At 42.2% G+C, this 19967-nt stretch overlaps 1 protein-coding gene across 1 annotated transcript; it reads left to right on the top strand.

Annotated features, from left to right (window-relative positions):
- Positions 1-14626: 14626 nt before the first annotated feature.
- Positions 14627-19080, top strand: LOC120298216 (vitelline membrane outer layer protein 1-like). Its single transcript, XM_039321688.1, has 4 exons — positions 14627-14797; positions 15600-15633; positions 17780-17864; positions 18780-19080. The coding sequence occupies exons 1-4, from the start codon at positions 14627-14629 to the stop codon at positions 19078-19080; spliced, it is 591 nt and encodes a 196-aa protein (XP_039177622.1).
- Positions 19081-19967: the final 887 nt, after the last annotated feature.

Genomic DNA, 19967 nt, shown 5'->3' with positions numbered 1-19967 from the left:
TGTTGCAGTTGCGACTGCTGCCTGTGGATGGCTCTAGTTTGAGCTGATACAAGGCAAAAGATTTCTCTCTCCCATATTTGGGTAACAGGGTGTAGCATACAGCACTCTCTCTCTCTCTCTCTCTATATATATATATATATATATATATATATATATATATATATATATATATATATATATATATAATATCGGTAAAAATTCGACTCCTGGGTATATTCATATTACAAGATGAATTAATAACGATCACCAGGAGAATCCAATAAGGAAAAATATTTAATAAAACCAAGCTTTCATCGGAAACTTCCGACATCGTCAGGGTTAAAGGCAGTCAATGGGAAGAAACTTATATAAGATCACCAAATTGAATTAGAAAATCAAGGAGTATATGAAATCCCATGCACCACTTGTCCCACCACATACATCGGACAAACCAACAGAAGAATAAGTGCACGCATTGAAGAACATAAGAACTCAGTCAAAAAAGAGGAACCAACTTCTTTCCTGGTCCAACACCTTAAAATCACAGGACATGAAATTGACTTTAAAAAGACCAGAACTATTGCCAAAACTGAACATTTTAATAACAGAATAATCAGAGAAGCCATCGAGATAGAAAAATGCCCACACAGCATGAACAAACGAGATGATACCTCTCGCTTACCAGCCATTTGGAAACCTGCCCTTATTGACAAATGACTCCCTAACACAAAAAATGACACCAGACCCACACTCACAAAAACCACACAGGATGTCACCACCACACATCCATGCAAAAAGCAAACCCAAAACCACACCGATGATGACGCATGACCACAAACCAGAAGCCAGACCACAGCTGCATCATTAGCCACTTTAAACCCCTCCAATCCATACATGAAGCAAACTGACACCCACCATGAAGATGAGGCACGACCACGAACGCGAAGCCAAAAAATAGCAATGCAGTTCACCATTTTAAACCCCCTGCAACTCAGACTAACCTGAGCACAACAAAGCCCCCACCCAAACAGAACACTCCCCCAACCAATCAGAGCACAGCCAACCCCCCATCCAATCAGAGCACAGCCAAGCTCCTAACCAATCAGAACACACCTCCATCCAATCAGAACACAGCCAAGCTTCTCATCCAATCAGTTCATACCCCCACTGGCAGTTAAAAGGAGGAAACAGCTACAATCACACATTGCTCCTAGAAGCACGAAGCCGAAAGCACCAGCCTGAAGATGACGAATGAGACTTCGTCGAAACGTCACCAAGACACTTCCAATTTTATGTGGGAGAAAACCCGAATAACCAAAGACCTATATATATATATATATATATATATATATATATATATATATATATATATATATACACACACACACACACAAATTTCTTTTTCTGACAAAGAATTAAAGAATTAAATTGGGAGACTAAGATGGCCATTTCAAGCTCATTCTGCTCTCTTCAGTTAGCCACACCCTTTATGGGATTCGAACCTGGGCAGTTTACATACTAGGCAGTGATTTAACCACCAAGCCACAGGCTCTCCTCCCTCTTTGCCAGTTGAGTCAAGGGAGTATATGCAGGAAGTTTTTTAGACAGATGTCTAATTGATTACACCTTGACGTTTTTTAACTGCTATACTGCAGTTTTACTTTTTACAATCTCTTTTGCCTTGCAGCCCCCAACTAGGGGCGTTAAGCAGGCTCAAGTCGCAACTGCGAAACATTACAAATCCAAATTTCTTTTTTCTGACAAAGAATTAAAGAATTAAATTGGGAGACTAAGATGGCCATTTCGAGCTCATTCTGCTCTCATCAGTTAGCCACACCCGTTATGGGATTCGAACCTGGGCAGTTTACATACTAGGCAGTGATTTAACCACCAAGCCACAGGCTCTCCTCCCTCTTTGCCAGTTGAGTCAAGGGAGTATATGCAGGAAGTTTTTCAGACAGATGTCTATCCAATCAGTTCATACCCTCACTGGCAGTTAAAAGGAAGAAACAGCTAAAACCACACATTGCTGCTCAAAGCAAGAAGCTAAAAACACCAGCCTGAAGATGACGAATGTGACTTCGTCGAAACGTTGCCAAGACACTTCCAATTGTACGCGGGAGAAAACCCGAACAACCAAAGACCTATATATATATATATATATATATATATATATATATATATATATATATATATATATATATATAGAGAGAGAGAGAGAGAGAGAGAGAGAGAGAGAGAGATGGGTATAATCACCAAGATAGCATAACAGACTAAATCGCATACAGAAACACACACAAACACACATACACCCAAATTGCCAAAGAAAGCATTGTTAACTATACCATTATTTTAAAAAGTTCTTTTTCACAAAAGGAAACTGAGCTGAAATGAAATAAGCATAACAACTAATAATAGTGGGGTGTAAAGGAACTGTATTTGGCGGGACCATGAATAGAATTTCTTCTGCATGATACCCGCCTTTTGGAACATCATTCCCTTTGAAGTAAGACCAACCCCAACACTGCTGGGCTTCTGGAATGCCCTAAAAAGGTGGCTTGTAAACACCATGGAAATGTGGCGCCCATGAAATGGTTGCACTTTGTATAAGTTTAGACTGCACACTCATCTGCCTTTTTGTTACTGTAGGTTTTAACTGGTTTCAATAACTTTAATGGTTGAATTTTTTATTTCTTAGTTTGTATTCTAATTATGCATGTTACCTGGAGTCATATTATTATGACTACATATTACTACATGTGCAAGTGAGATGAGAAGCTATATAAATTTAACAATGGCTGGCTTCCATAAATGAAATAATTTTTCATGACTAGATTAAATAGATCTAAAAGTCCTGAAAGAGTTTTCAGATACAATCTCAGAGATCCTTTCAGTGATCTTTGACAAATCATGATGGATGGGTGACATGCCAGAATAACTGGAAAAATAATACTACCACTCCATGGATGCAAAGCAAGTTGAACAATCTATGTTCAAAACCTAAGTTGTCAATGGCTCCGCATTGAAATTGAAGGAGCATCAAATGGCTTCCTGTAAGGCTTTCTCCTAGGTCTAGTACTGCTCAACATATTTATAAAAACATGAATGATTATCCAACAGTAAACATATTTGAGGACTGAATTAAGATTCAGGTAAGATATTGAGAAATTGCATCAATGTATAGAAACCAGCAAGATGAATATGAACAGGGAAACTTAATATACATTTTTGTGGGGAAAATCAAAGTATTATTTATTTATTAAGAAAATTTATATGACTGCCCAACTCTCTTGGAGTAGCTCCAGGCAGCTTATAGAATTACCTCCCCCAAAATACAAAACCCAATAAATCCTCCCCTCTTCCCCAAGCAACAATATCAAGCAAACCACTTGATGGCCTCCATATCACTCAGCTGCTCACCAAAGTCACTGGTAAACCATGTTTCCAGGATCTTTTGAAAGAGTATCAAGGTGAGGGCCAATCTTATCTCTGTAGGGGTGATGGTCCACAGCTAGGGAACCACTATGCAGAAATATAATACAGGATGAAGGAAACTATGCTGGGCAAAAATGATTTGAGGTTCTAATTAAGATCAGAAGTCTTAATTCATCTTTATGCTCTATTGTCCACTCCTAGCATATTGAATTCAGTTCTGGGTACAGCATGTTTGGAAGAACATTGACAAACTAACTGTACGGAAGAAAACAATTAAGATGTTAAGGGACTTCAGGGACAAACACATGAGGAAGGGTTGGAGTTACTGAGGTATATCTAGCCTACAAAAGAGAAAACTATGAGACAACTTGATAGTTGCCCTCAAGTATTTAAAGGGCTGAAATGCAGAAAATGGGGAAGGCTTTTATAGGCTTCATTGTATAAGGGGATACAAGAAATAATGAGTTTATATTATGAAGAGGATTTTCCTAATGGCAAATGAAGCAGTAATGCCACGTTGCTTGAGAGATTGTAGACTTTTTCACTGAAGGATTTTAAACAGAGATTGGATGGCCATCTGTCCAGGGTACGCTAGGGATCCAGACAGGGAACTGAATTAGAATCTAAAAACGTAGAAGGACCTCTCCAGAGTTTCCTCTAACTTTTTATTATAGCCATGCTACTGTTGAATAAGGCTTAAGTTCCAAGGTCCATTTGTCAACATTAGAACACTAAGAGATCTCCTGAGTTGTTCCTAAGCTATGAAAAGACTCTTCAGCATCTTTGTTACTTTCAGGAGAGACATGGACTTTCCATTCAACCAGGACTTTTCAGTGGGAATGAATCCATTTACAAGTAGTATAAAGGTGCTTAACTAATATTTAATTGCTTATTATTAGCAGCTCAAGCATCCATAAAGTATATAAGAAAGATACAAAAGCAAACCAGTGCAAGGGCTTTATTTAAGTTGTTACCTCTAGGAGACATTGCATATTCCAATGTTTCCTTTGGAAGTTGAACGAACACCATGATGAAGCCTCTGCAATGTTTGGGTTTTTTTAGTAGATCTTTATTGCATCTTTAGTAGATTAAAGGTAGGCAGATATTTAGATTTGTGTATGTATGTGTGTGATTTCAGTAGAAGTAATCTCAGATCTGGCAACACCTGTCACTACTGAGGCAATTGATATCTTTATGGCTACAAAAAGACAAAACATTGATGTAGCAATTACTTAAATATTTGCCCTGCTCTGCTGTTGCAGTTGTGAAAAGTGAGGATTCTGATTTGTCTGCTCAATTAATATAGACTTTATTTACACCCTATATAACACTGTTGTTGCTGTTCCTTATAATTAACAATTCATAGTTGTTTCACCATTATATATCATAATTCACATAGGAGCCTTTGGATAGTGCCTCAGCATGTGATCTTAGATTTTCATATAAACACGTGGGTCTCAACATGTTCATGTTTAAATGTCAGGAACAATATTTTCAACTTGGCCTACAAACAAATTATAAAGCAATGGCATAATAAAGACAGATCATCTAAGTTTTGTTCCATAATCTTAGAATTTATTTTGAAACCAGTTTTTGTGGTCTGGGATCAGCCTTTGGGAATTCCAATCACAACTATTGAAAATCAGAGGCTTTACTTCCTGCCATTTTGAGGACAAAAACCCATGAAAAGTATAAATAAAGAAAAAAGGAGGAAAGGAAAACTAGTCACTGCAATATTTTAAAAAAAGCCTTGACCAATGAAGAGCGTTGGAGATATTTTAGAGGAGACCTTTTCAAATTGGGGAAAATTATTGGGTGTCTATTGTGTTATGTCCCGAGCCTTTGCAAACGGCTCGGGCGTTTGCAGGCAGTCCCGGGCAGGTGCAAAGCTGCCCGGGACCAGACAGGCTGTCGCCAGCGCCGTGCGCATGCGCGGGTGCTGGCGCGGGAAAAGTAACCCATTTACCCGGGAGTTGCCTATATAAGAGGCTGCGAGGCGTTGGGCGAAGCTGAAGCCATCTTCCTGTAAGCTGAACGCTGAATAAAAGAAACTGAGAACTCCAGCTGCTTCTCGTGTCTGTTTTCCCGCCAAGGACGCAACACTGGCGACAAAGGTGGGATGCCTTGCACTACCTGGAAAGGAAGAAGTGTAAGCTTACCCAAGGAGTCCTGAGCGGCGGAAGAGGAACGGCGTCGACTCGGCAGCTACCCGCCAATCCGGTGCGCATTCGGGGGTAGGCTGGCTGATAGACCCGTCTCCTGAAGATCCGAAGATGGCGAAAATCGGAAGGCTTTCGGAATTCGACGTCTCACATCCAGAGCGGTGGGAGTCCTACGTATCCAGAATGGAGAACTACTTCAAGGCAAACCAAGTGAGGGAAGATAGCTTGAAGGCCGCCACCCTGCTTTGCGTTTGCGGCCAAGACGCCTTCGAAATCGCAGAAAATCTTGTAGCACCTGTTCCAGTAGAGTCTGTAAGCTACGCAGACCTGAAGAAGCTGCTGAAAGAGCACTTCCACCCAAGGTGTCCGTTATCTCATGGCGCCACACCTTCGAGCAGAGGGATCAACGGTCCGGTGAAACAGCCAAGGAATACATCGCCGCGCTACGGAAGGCCGCCAAGCCCTGCGAGTTCAAGGACCTCGAGGAACGACTGAGGGACCGATTCGTGTGCGGGCTAAGGCATCGAGAGCTACAACAGAGACTTTTTGCCAAGGAAGAATTATCCTTCCAAGACGCCTTAAGGGAAGTCACCGCAGAAGAAGCAGCAGGCGGCGCCATCAAAAACATGCGGCCGATCAGAAACAGTGCAGAGGGTGCGTCCGTGCACCAGGAAGACGTCCGACGAAACTCCGAGGAGGATCCGGACGAGGAAGTCGACCGTCTACACCCCGCGAAGGAAGAGAACCAGAAGGGAAGCTCTTCGGCTCTGCTCAAGTGCATCGGCTGTGGAGGTCGCCACAGGAGAACCGACTGCAAGTTCCGCTCCGCTACCTGCCGGGCATGCGGCAAACAAGGGCATATTGCAGCTGTGTGTCTGAGCCGACGAAAGGCACAACCCCAAGAAGAACGCCTGAAGGGTACCAGATTCCCCAGCCAGAATAGGGTAGGTTTTTGCGCTTCGCGAAGAAGCATCTGTAGAACAGGCACACACAAGCCCATGAAGAAAAAGCTGTCACTCAACGTGAAGCTACAAGGGGTTCCATTATCTATGGAACTAGACACAGGGTCTGCCCTGTCCATCATTTCATTGCATACATTTAGGAAGATTTGTTCCAGTAGTGGGTCTAAGGCCAAGTTAAGGCCTTCTGATATTGTATTAACAGATTTTCAGAACTCAAGAGTGTGTGTTAAGGGGGAGGCCACCCTTAACGTGCAATACAAGAGTTTTGAAGGTCCACTAGACTTATTAGTAGTAGGGGTGAACGAACGAGTCTCATAGGACTCGATTGGTTTGAGGCCCTGGGGATACACGTCACAGGACTCAACAGCTTACAAACACTCGACCTACAGGAAGTCTGCAAAGAATTTGCAGATGTTTTCAGCCCCCAGCTGGGCACATTCAAAGGACCACCTGTGTCCTTAAAGCTAGACCCCACTGTCACTCCCATTAGGATTAAAGCAAGAAGGGTCCCTTTTGCTTTAAAAAGTAAGATTGACACTGAACTAGACAAACTAATCCAACAGGGAATCCTAGAACCTGTTGATTCCAGCCCGTGGGAGACCCCCATTGTCACGCCTCTAAAGGCAAATGGGGACATTCGCATTTGTGCTGATTACAAATGCACACTCAATAAGGCATTGCAGCAACATGCCTATCCTGTTCCTGTGGTCAGTCACATCCTGGCCTCTCTCAAGGGGGGGCGTGTTTTTGCAAAGCTTGACCTAGCTCAAGCATATCAACAGCTGCCTGTTGATGATGATGCTGCCATAGCTCAGACCATTGTGACCCACAGGGGAGCCTTTAAAGTAAAAAGGCTACAGTTTGGAGTAAATGTCGCTCCTGGGATTTTCCAAAGCGTAATGGAAAACACACTACGAGGTATACCAGGGGTCTGCCCCTACTTTGACGATGTCTTGATTGCAGGAGACTCCACACACATTCTAGCTGAAAGACTTAGGGCTGTCCTGTTAAGATTCAGGGAATCAGGCCTCAAGCTCAGAAAAGACAAATGCAAGATCGGGGTGCCTTCTACTGAATTTCTGGGATTCAAAATTGATGCTGCTGGGATTCATCCTGCTGAATCCAAACTAACTGCTATTTTACAAGCACCCAGGCCAAAGTCTAAGGCCGAACTTCAGGCCTTCCTAGGCCTCCTGAATTTCTACAATTCTTTTCTTCCACATAAAGCTAGTGTAGCTGAGCCTCTTCACAGGCTACTAGACAAACAAGCTGTGTGGCTGTGGTCACAAGCACATGAGGCTTGCTTTAAAGAAGTCAAGGCCTTGCTCACTTCTAACAGTGTTCTTGCACATTTCAACGAGTCTCTTCCTGTGTGCATCGCTTGTGATGCATCCCCCTACGGGGTTGGAGCTGTCCTGAGTCACCTCAGGTCTGATGGAACTCAGGTTCCTATTGCATACTACTCCAGAACACTGTCTTCTGCCGAGCGCAACTACGCTCAGATAGACAGGGAGGCTCTGGCTGTTGTTGCTGGAATTAAAAAATTCCACGATTTTCTATATGGCAGGCATTTCACGGTCTTCACTGACCATAAGCCTCTGCTGGGACTGTTTACCACACGTAAGCAGACTCCCCACATCATTTCCCCTAGAATGCTTAGGTGGTCTATTTTTTGTCTGCATATGATTTTTCATTACTCCACAAGCCTGGGAAAGAAATGGGCCATGCTGATGGCCTCAGTAGGTTGCCTCTGCCAGTAGTAGAAGCTGACCCCGCGCCAGCTGTCAACATTCTATCAATCCAAGCCTTGCCCGAGCTCCCTCTTAGTGCCAGGGATGTTACCGCTGAAACGGGTACAGATCACACACTTTCACGTGTCCGCTCCTGGGTCCTGTCCGGGTGGCCTGAGCACTGCCCTAGTCCTGAGTTTCAGACTTTCTGGTCCAAAAGAAACGAACTGTCCCTTTCTCAGGGTTGTCTGCTTTGGGGAAACAGAGTTGTCATTCCCACCTCAATGAGGACTAGGGTCTTAGAATCCCTCCACGAGGGTCATCCTGGCATTGTCCGTATGAAGGCTCTTGCACGAAGCCACTTGTGGTGGCCTGCTTTAGATAAAGATATTGAGGCTAAGGTGCACGCATGCCACCTCTGCCAACGATCTCGCCCAGAGATGCCCCAAGCTCCTGTGCATAGATGGGAGGAAACACAGTCCCCATGGTCTAGGGTGCACATTGACTACGCTGGGCCCTTTCAGGGCCAGTTCTTCTTGGTCCTTGTTGACAGCCATTCAAAATGGCTTGAGGTTGTGCCTGTCTCATCCACCACCACTGCAAAGACTATTCAGGTACTGAGGGGGATTTTTGCTGCACACGGGCTGCCAGATGTCATCGTGTCCGACAACGGCCCTCAATTCACCTCCTCCGAATTCCAAGCTTTCTTACAGGCAAACCTGATTCGTCATGCCACGTCTGCGCCTTTTCACCCGTCCACCAACGGTATGGCGGAACGCATGGTGCGCATCGCAAAGGACGCCTTGAAGAGACTCACCTACGGGGACTGGCATCACAGGTTGGCTGACTTTCTCCTTTCTTATCGCACCACACCGTCCACTTCTACAGGGGGAAGTCCAGCTGAACTTCGTTGGGGGCGCCAACTTACTACGAGACTTGACCGGTTGCATCCGGACAGACTGCCTTCATCTACCTCACATCCTAGGGCACCTGACGACTAATTGGGTGGTTGCCCCGGTCTGCGCTCGCAATTACGGGCTGGTCAATACATGGGTCCCCGCTTCTGTGTCCAGGATCACAGGTCCTCTCTCCTACGAGGTTGCCCTGGACAACGGTCGTGTCCTGCGTCGGCACATCGACCAACTTCGCTCTAGGCGAGACTTTCTGCTGAGACTCCTGGGTCTTTTCCAGGGGGGGGAGGGGGACCCTTTGGAGCAAAGGGAAGGGCACGAGCTGCTGCCCATCTCCACTGAGGGAGCCACAAACGGCCCGTCCCCAGATTCCGCAATTGCTCCGAAAAGGAAGTCATGGAGCTTACCCACACAACAGGCACTCACGCCTACTCCAGCCAGGGAGTCACCGGGGGCATACTCACGTTCCACACACGTCACACAGCACTCCAGTCACGGAGGATACCCGGGGGCATCCCAACAAATCATTCCCCGCAAGAGAGCTGGCACACAATCCCCAAAGTTGGCCTGACCTTACCCCAAATCCTACAGGGGGTCAAACATACACAGAGCTAGTCGAGGAACCAAGTCCCGACTACAACAACCCTAGCACAAATCAGGGAACACCTGAGTTTTGGGAAAGTACAGAAACCCACACGAGCCCGAGCACAGAATGGGGTTCAGGGAATGGACAGCCTCCTGACAGGTCTTGGACTGACCTAGGAGGTTCTACAGAGACGCCCAGCAGCGGCTATCACTTCAAGGGGCCTGAGGGTCTACAGCTAGGTAGGTCAACCAGGTCACAAAGCAACAGAAGCCCTGGCCTGACGAGCCCGGTGGGCAAGCAAGCAGGCCAGGCATCGGGGCACAGTCCTTGGAAGACACCAGGGCACAATAGAGAGAACAGGCTCACGCCTCCCTCCAGTCAGGGGACTTATGCCAGTAACCCACAGCTAAGAAGGTCACAGAGAGCAAAGAAATCTCCTAAGTACCTAGAAGACTACATAACATTGCTGGCAAGGCAAAGGCCAGTAAACAGTGGGAGCACTGGGGAGCAAAATGTCATATAAAATAAATGTTGTATGTTGGTAGTAGTTTTAGCCCGGGGGAAAAGGGGTGTTATGTCCCTAGCCTTTGCAAACGGCTCGGGCGTTGCAGGCAGTCCCGGGCAGGTGCAAAGCTGCCCGGGACCAGACAGGCTGTCGCCAGCGCCGTGCGCATGCGCGGGTGCTGGCGCGGGAAAAGTAACCCATTTACCCGGGAGTTGCCTATATAAGAGGCTGCGAGGCGTTTGGGCGAAGCTGAAGCCATCTTCCTGTAAGCTGAACGCTGAATAAAAGAAACTGAGAACTCCAGCTGCTTCTCGTGTCTGTTTTCCCGCCAAGGACGCAACATATTGTAAAAAAAATAGTTTAATAAAATTTGACATTTGAGTCTGGAGAACAAAGGAGATAATTCTGAGAGGATGGCTGAGTAAATATCTGGTGACAAAGAGCTTAAGGAAGATCCAAGAGGATTGGTTTGCACCTTAATTACTCTTGTTGACTCAACTAGTTTCCAAACACATAGTAGAAAAAAATATAAAGTAATAGAAGCAGAATGCCTTTGTTTTTCTGCATCATAAAGAAAATACTTCTCAATCCTTTTCCTTCCCATTTTTTTCTTAACAAAATAACAGCACACACTCTGGGTCCCACCTGTTTTGCACCCTCCTCACTTTCCATCAAAATGTTTCAGTGAATGTCTACTCTTCATGGCTAATACAATTGCTCGGCTGTTTTATGCAGAGGTCCATACAATCCAAACACAATGATCTTTGGAACAAGACAACAGATTCTCTTTGGGTCATAAGTTACATTAAATATGGCAGATTGACTTAAACTGATAAAAATAAGTCTCCATGAGATTATTGCTTTCACCATGAGGTAGTTCAGCAATTTGTTCTGATGGTTAATTTTTAGAAATTATTTCAGCAATTAGTTTCAGCAATTTGTTTAAAAAAACATAGTTTGAACAGTTAGCTTCAGTATTGTTTTAGATCTGCTTAGATCAGGGGTGTCAAACTCAATTTCATTGAGGGCCACATCAGCATTGTGGTTGCCATTAGGAGCCGGGTGGGTGTGGCCAGGGTGAGTGTGGCCTATTGGGTGGGTGTAGATGGAGTGGGTGTGGCCAGCTCTACATTGTTCGCACCAAAGGTGCCTGTGGGGGCCTGGGCAGGAGTGGGACAGATCTGAGGGTCTCTGGCAGAAGGGGGTGGGACCGGGGCAAGCGCCAAGTCATGGTCCATTTATTCATTGCTCACAAAGGGTGACACCTCCCCAGCATGCACCCAGGGGGCGGGGCTGACACAGCAGAGGCTGGTTCCTTGGTGTTTCTAAATGGCCTTGTGGATCTAAGACTGAATGCGTTTCAGCATAGATGGCCACCACAAAATTGTACATTGGCTCCTGGCTGGCCTGGGCCAGGGCCAAGGCAGCGAGGGCCGTTCCCTCACTGTTTCCAGGATGGCTTTGCGGGCCACATGAAACCACTTCGTGGGCCGCATCCGGTCCCTGGGCCTTGTGTTTGAAATGTCTGGCTTAGATCATCCATTTCAAAACTTAAAGGCAGTAAATGTAGAGTCAGTAGAATTTCTTGGTTAACTTTTCCAGAGGAAAAGACCTGTATAGACACCCCACTTCTAGAGCAAGATATGCAAATTGTTGAACTGAATGTCTATGATGCCAAGACTATAAGTAGAAAAATAAATAAATAAGTGTACATTTTCAAAATTAAAAACTTAATGGGATAAAGGAGCTTTTATTTTTGAAAATGTACAAGTTTTCCAGGGCATTTTACACCCCTTTTTTTCCTTTCCTAGTAAAAACAGCCTGCATAGTCCTAGCTGTTGAGTCTGCTGTATCTCTGCAGAATTCCTTTGAATGACCATGCAATAATATGATTAGCATGGACACATGATTAATAATTTTGTCTTCCCTCAAATATAACAAATAAAACCGTGTGTTTTATTTGATTTAGTAAAAAGAAGGACATTTATTCTTTCTAGTGGCTGGATTCATACATGGTGGTAACCCATAATATGGTTTGCTTGAGCTAGTGCTATGGGGACTACTGTTGTGTTGCATAAACTATGGCTTATTGCAGAAGTAGGCAACTTGTGCTCCCCCATCATTTGTGGGATTCTCAAGTCTCTTCTGACCATAATTATTAAAAATTAGCACTTTGATTTCCTGTTATTTCAAAGGTGTAACTATATAAGATCTCCATGTATGATCATCTTAAGCACAATTTAGTGTGTAAATCTAATAGTCTGGGTTCTCAAAATATACCAAATAATAAGCATCTACACAAATATGTTATCTTCTGTTCCACAAATAATGGCCTCATTCCCACTCACTTTGCATCATCATCACCACCACCACCACCACCAACACCAACAACAGCATACTTAATATGGAGTCTCCCCTCCCTTGCCAGATGTTAAATGTGGTTCACAGCTACTGAAAGACGGCCTATACCTTGTTTATATATTGTTCAGCATCTTTAATAAATGTAATTAATTTAAAATATAATTAAACCAAGTATTCAAAAAGCAAAATGTAAATAAACTAGATCTTGTTTTCATTTAGCAACCACGGTCACTTTTTATTTCCTGGCTCCATCCACTGAAGGCAATAGAAGGTGCTCAGGTTTCATGACCCTGCCCATATTTCTTGTCCTGCTTACACATTTAAAGTCTTTTCCATTCTGGCTGTAAGACAATTGACTGCAGGAAGACAGTAAGTGGAGCTGCAGAGGGCTGCAGGGAGCAGAGAAGGGAGACCAGGGGTTTGACTGAGTCAGAATTAAACACATGTAGTTGTATGGAAAAGTAGAAAACCTGGTTCAAGTGCAATATGGATAACTGTTCTTGCTCTATGTATAATGTGAACATAAAAGTGAGAGATGGCTTTCAGGGTTTAGAAATAAAGAGAGACTGAGAAATTAAGAAAAAGAAGTGGCTAAAGAATCTATAGAGTGTGAAAGCTATGGAATAAGAAAGGAGAAAAATACATTAAGGTAACCTTCAATCTTTTGATCCATTGGCCAATTTAGAATGTTGAAAATCTATGATGGGCACACTTGCAAAATAGCAGGCTTGGGAATCTCCCCCATGCAAAAAGTGATGGCTATGTGGGTATGACCAATCCCCAAACAACCCATGCATCTGAAGGCAAACTGGCCTTCTAGGATTTCTAGGCCTTTCCATAGGGTCGAAAGATAGTATTATCAATAAACAGTGAAAAAAAATCAGGATTTGCAGGTGGTTTAAGGTCTAAGGGTATCATATCACTTAGCCCTGGATTAAAGGTGCAGAAGGGAAACAATGAGGCAGAGTCTGAGAACAAGGCTGTGATAAAGGGATATGGACTAAAGAAAGAGGGTTAAACAAGCAAAGTTAAGATGAGTACTAACATAAAGAAAAGAATGAACGGAGAACAACATTAACAATGGGATGGAAGGAAAAGAGGTAACTGGTGTCTGAGTAGAGAAAAGATTTGTGGGTTGGAAAAAGATAGGTTGAACTTAAATAAAGTAGAACCAGAGATTCAGCTAAAATATCTAGGCTATACATTTTGAAAGCTCTGATTCTTTTATTAAGATAATAGATAATGGATAACAGATAATGAATAAGGGATAAGAGACAAGAGAGAAGAGATGATGAAATAAGAGATGATAAGAGATAATAGATAGGATAAGATGAGGTGAAATAAGCTTTATTGTCACTTTTTTCTGTGAACACACTAGCATACATTAAAAAATAAAATTCTGATGCCTATTCTCAAAAGAATATATATACCATACCCATACCCATGCATGCACACATACACACACATTAATCACAGACCATTTAAAATACATACCAGAAAAAAGAATCTTGAGAATTAACAAGGTTGATACTATATATGATATAAACCTATTACAGAATCTAGTTTTTCTGCTTCAGATACTGTGAAGTCTTCTCCCAGAAGCTAACAAAGAAAACTGGTCATGGAAAGGATGTGTAACATTCCAGACAATACTGAGGACCCTGGTCAAGCAGCGCTTATATACTATGTCCTGGATAGAAGAAAGTGAACCTCAAACAATCTTTTCTGCCATCCTCACCACTCTCTGCACAACCTTCTTGCCCAAAACAGTAATACTTCCAAACCACTCAGTAATACAATATGACAAGATGCTTTCAATCGTCCCTCTGTAAAAAGTGGTAAGGATACAACACAGAAAATGCAGGGACTGATGTGTCCACTTCACCAGTGTCTCACTGTTGAGCAACCAAACTAACCTGCTCATCAGCTACACACTCAAAACCTTGATAAATATTAAGTATTTCTTATTTTTATCTTCACAGAATTGTCTGACAAATGGACCCCTACTTCAGCTCTGCAGTATTCCTGATCCTTTCCTGTTGGCTTTGGAATGCAGAATGTCGAGATTATAACTTGGTCCTCAGAGTGCCAAATGGAGGACAGTGGGGAGAATGGGGGAAAATGGCCATGTGTTCAAAAGGCCATGCAAGTGGATTCTCCTTGAAGGTAAAAGTCTCCTGGTCTTACCCTATTCAAACCTCATGAGGCTAAAGCACTCTCACAGTTGTCTCTCTAAAGTAATCCTAATCCATTTTGGGATCCGCTAAAACTTCCCTCAAGCTTGGGAAAACTAAATCATGGAACTTAATGTGATAATACTAAAAATGGGGACAAAAGTAAAGGAAAAGAAAAGATTTTGAGTGGTAGTCAGATGAAGTGTTTTGCTACAAATATTTAGATCAGAGATCTGATGGAAGTAGCTATGTTCCATTTATTCATGCTTTGTACCTAATTCAGACATAATGACTGCAAGAGGTCTAGAGACTATTCAAGATGCCCTAATTTATTGAACACTACTCAGTGCTTTCTAATTAATGTTGATTTTCATTGTCCTCTGGAAGCAATATTAAAAAGTAATTTATAATGCCATTCACTTGGCCAATATCATTGTGTTATATTTGGTCAGTCCACTCTAGCCAAGATTCTCTGCAGTTGTAATTAGTAACTTTGTCCTTAAAGCGATTTTCCTTCCTTCCTTCCTTCCTTCCTTCCTTCCTTCCTTCCTTCCTTCCTTCCTTCCTTCCTTCCTTCCTTCCTCCCTCCCTCCCTCATTCATTCATTCATTCATTCATTCATTCATTCATGTGAACAGGATAGATAACTCATGTTCCTAAGCTTCTTTCATTGTAGCTTCCAGAGATTATATCTTCAGTATTTGGTGGCAAACCTAGAGGCACAATTTCTGAGCATAACATTAAGATTACAGAGTAATAGTCTCTTAATTACCCTTTTTATTGCTTCACATCAGTTTATTGTTTTATGGCAACAGAAAATAGAAGAAAGTTAATAATGTATTAGTTCTGATTGCTGTTTCAGTTGGTTTTAAAACAGCATGCTCAAATGGAATAAATAAACATGGAAACTTCAAGTGAGATCTTTTTAATAAAAGATAAAACTGTTCTGAAAAAAATAATAATACTTTTTTGTTAATTCCCAAAGGACAGCATTACACTTCACTGTATTTAAAAGAAAAGAAAATCACCACAAATCAGGACTTGGTGTTGGGCAGATAGGAAAGGGCAGTAGAAATTTCCTTGCCTTCCCCTCCCCCCAAAAGAGATCCCAATTCAATTACATTGAAGTATGAAGTAATCCAACTCAGCTATGATGCATCATTGCAAGTTTTGGGCCTCCAGCTCCCTGCTCCAAAGAATAGTGTGGGGTTGGGTACATCTTGACAAGCGAGTAGAAGATTGAATTTCTCCCACTTAGTTGGCTTACAAAGGTCTTGTTTAATTAGATATCACAGACTCAGTTTCGAATAGAATAGAGCTGGAAGGGACCTTGGAGGTCTCCTAGTCCAGCCGCCTGCTCAAGCAGGAGAACCTATACCATCTCAGACAGAGGAGTGTTTAGTCTCTTCTTAAAAATCTCCAGTGATGGATCGCCCACGATTTCTGGGCGTAAGCTGTTCCACTGTCAGGAAGTTTCTCCTTAATCCAAGTTTGCTTCTTTCTTTGATCAGTTTCCAACCATTGTTTCTCGTCCTTCCCTCTGGTGCTCTGGTGAACAATTTGACCTCCTCTTCCTTGTGGCAGCCCTTCAGATACAGGAATACTGCTATCATGTTGCCCCTCTTTCTTCTTTTCTTTAGACTAGCCAAACCCAAGTCCCATAGCTGTTCTTCATATGTTTTATTCTCCAGGTCTTTGATCATTTTAGTTGCTCTTCTCTGATTTTTTTCCAAACTCTCAACATCTTTTTTATGATATGGTGACCAAAATTGGCTGCAGTATTCCTGGTGTGGTCTTACTAGGGTTTTATAAAGTGGTACTAATATTTTGTGTGATCTTGATTCTATGGCTCTGTTTATACAACCCAGGATTGTATTAGCTATTTTGGCTGCTGCTGTACACTGCTGGCTCATAGTCAAGTGATCATCCACTAGGACTCCAAGGTCCCTCTCACAGTTACTGTTTTTGAGCCAGGTCTTGCCTAATCAGTACTTATACTTTTGATTTTTCCTACCTAAATGTAAAACTTTGCTTTTCTCCACATTGTAAGACTTTGCTTTTCTCCACATTGAAACTCATTTTGTTGGATTGTTCAAGTTTGTCAAGATCTTTTTCGATCCTGAGTTTGTCTTCTGGGATGTTGGCTACTCCTGTCAGTTGGTGTCATCTGGAAATTTGATGAGTTCCCCTTCAATTCCCTCATCTCAGTCATTTATGAAGATATTGAAGAGTACTGGGACTAAGACGGAACCTGGTGGTAACCCACTGCTTACTTCTCTCCTTGTGGATGTAGTGACATTGAGGACTACTCATTGAGTAGGGTTTGCCAGCCAGCTACAGATCCATCTGGTGGTGATGTTGTCTATTCCACCTTTTCTTAGCTTACCAAGGAGTAGGTTGTGGTCTACTTTGTCAAATGCCTTACTGAAATCTAAGTATACCATGTCCACTGCATTTCTCTGGTCTACTAGTTTAGTCACTTTATCGAAGAATGAGATGTTGGTTTGGCATGATCTATTTTTAACAAACCCATGCTGGCTACTAGTTATGACTTTGTTTGCTTCATAATATAGGTAGTCCTCAATGTATGGCTAGTCACTTATTGAGCATTCAAAGTTATGAGGGACCTCAAAAAAATCTGCTTATGACTTGGATTCAAAATTATAATAGCTGCCCCCCCTGGGGATCATGTGACCACATTTATGACTATTTGCAGCATCTTGCCATCACATTATCTTGCTTTACAACATTTTGCCAGAAATCGGTATTTATTTTCAGTTTCCAGAAAAAAAATGCGCCAGAGTGAATAGTGGGTTTGCTTAGTGGCTGCAGCTTCCATTGCTGCAAAAGAGGTAATAAAATCAGGTGGGGTCATGTGATGACCTGCTTAATGACCAACTTATGACCAGTTGAAGACTCAATTACAATCATAAGTCGAGGACTATCTGCAGTCTTTTTTTTTCTTTTGTATTAGGTTCAGCCACCTCAAGTGACACATCTCTTAATGGTATCCGTCTTTATTGTACGGGGGTTGAAGTGATTCAATCTGCTACTGGAATGTAAGTATCTTTTAGATTTGTCTCTCTGTTTGACTTTGTAGGGTTGGAAGAAATATGTTATGCTATATGAACTGATATGAGAAAATAGGATAATTTTTAGTCAGGGCATTATCTGGTCTGTGCTAATATTATAAATCCAAAGAAAATAAGACAGAGAAAGCAATAATCACTGTCTTCCTCAACTTCCAATGTTAAATTGCTTGTCAAAAATGAAGCTGAATTTGAGGAGCAAAAAATCCACTGTATTCTTAGTCCATGAGAACAGCTAGTATCAGTGTTTCTCAACCTTGACAATTTTAAGGCATGTGGACTTCAACTCCCAGAATTCCACAGCCAGCATTGCTGGCTGTGGAATTCTGGGAGTTGAAGTCCACATGCCTTAAAATTGTCAAGGTTGAGAAACACTGAGCTAGTTATACAGAAAGGTTTGGTGCTGATTTATTATCATAAATCTTGAGTAATCACCCATGATGTACAGTGCTACAGGACACTAAAGTTACGCAGACAAAAACTTCAATATGATATATGATAAACGATTGAGGGAGCTAGATACCTCTAGCCTAACGAAGAGAAGGATTAGGGGAGACATGATAACTGTCTCCCAGTACTTGAGGAGCTGTCACAAAAAAGAGGGGATTGACTTATTTTCCAGAGAGCAGGGCAGGAAGTAGTGGGTGGAAGCTTGTTAAAGAGATATCCAACTTAGAACTAAGGAGAAATTTTCTGGTTGTGAGAACAATCAATCAATGGAATAGCTTGCCTCCCAGAGTTGTTCATCACTGAATGATGAAAAATAGACTGGACAACCATTTGACTGGTATAAAGTTCTTGCCTTTGAGCAGGAGGTTGGACTAGAAGATCTCTGAGAACTCTTCTATGTTCTATGGTTCTTCTGAATACTGTCTTTCCTTACAGGTTTGGAGTTTGGGGAGATGTTGAGAAGTGTTCCGAGGGCAATTTAATGTCCTTTGCTCTCCAGGTGGAAGCCCCTCAAGGACCCAGTGATGACACAGCAGCAAATAATATTAAGTTCACTTGCCAAAGTAAGCAAGTGCTGAAGGGTTCTTCAAATAATTGGGGTACTTATGGTCCATGGAGTGATTTCTGCAAAGTTGGGGCCATATGTGGTATCCAGACCAAGATTGAGCCTTGGAGTACTTTACCTGTTTCTGATAACACAGGGCTTAATGATGTGCAGTTTGTCTGTTGTGATTGAAACTTAGTTGTTTCATCAATCAGCTATCTTTTAAGCTTTACTGATGTGTTACTGAACTATGTTTGGGTATATGCAGGTATATAGAACATTTAAAAAAACCCTAATAGTTGAAATTTTTAAAAAAGCTGCATGTCACTTTTTAAAATAATGTTTCCTGAAGCCCCTGCATATTTACATTATGCTATGTTTATGTTTCCCTCACATTATGCTATATTTATGTTTCCTGGGAACCTCAGCTATAGCAAATTCATTGAAAGTGAGATCCTGAACTAATGGGGCAAAGGGCATGATGTCATATTTGTAAGCAAAATATGTATGATATAGTCAGTGGTGGGATTCAAATATGTGAATAACTGGTTCTCTGTGTGGATGCTGTTTCCGGAAGTCCATTCTGTGCCTGGGTAACAAAAAATTAACTATCGGTTTTGCCAAAGTGATGTGAATCCCACCACTGGATGTAGTTGCCATTACTGAAACTAGGTGAGATGAATTGTTAATCAATTAATGGATGTTTTTAGGAAATATACCACAGTAATAATAGAAGACTTTAACTACCCTAATATCAACTGAAAGACAAACTCGGTAGCAAGTGGGAGATTGAACAGATTCTTAGCCAACCTAGCTGACAACTTTGTCATCAAAAAGGTAGAAGAGGGAACTAGAGGAAAAGCTATACTGGACCTAATTCTTAGTAATAGAGAAGAAGTGATATAAAGGACTTGAACTTACCAGAACTTTGGGTGAGAGTGACCATGTCATATTGGAATTCAACATAATTCAAACACAAGCAATAGAATATCATCCAACCAGTGTCTTAAATTTTAAAAGATCTGATTTTAACAGTCTCAAAGAGAGCCTAAGAAAGATTCCATGGATGAAAATCCTAA

Source organism: Crotalus tigris, unplaced genomic scaffold, assembly GCF_016545835.1.
Source record: "Crotalus tigris isolate CLP2741 ecotype Arizona unplaced genomic scaffold, ASM1654583v1 scf7180000017607.2124824, whole genome shotgun sequence".
Classification (NCBI taxonomy): Eukaryota; Metazoa; Chordata; class Lepidosauria; order Squamata; family Viperidae; genus Crotalus; species Crotalus tigris.
This window is presented reverse-complemented; position numbering and strand designations above follow the sequence as displayed.

Bases quoted from the DNA above. Each gene is read 5' to 3' on its own strand.
- LOC120298216 (XM_039321688.1), top strand. From the start codon at position 14,627: ATGGACCCCTACTTCAGCTCTGCAGTATTCCTGATCCTTTCCTGTTGG. The intron at 15,634-17,779 runs GTTAATAATGTA...CTTTTGTATTAG, and splicing joins GCAACAGAAAATAGAAGAAA to GTTCAGCCACCTCAAGTGAC. The intron at 17,865-18,779 runs GTAAGTATCTTT...CTTTCCTTACAG, and splicing joins ATTCAATCTGCTACTGGAAT to GTTTGGAGTTTGGGGAGATG.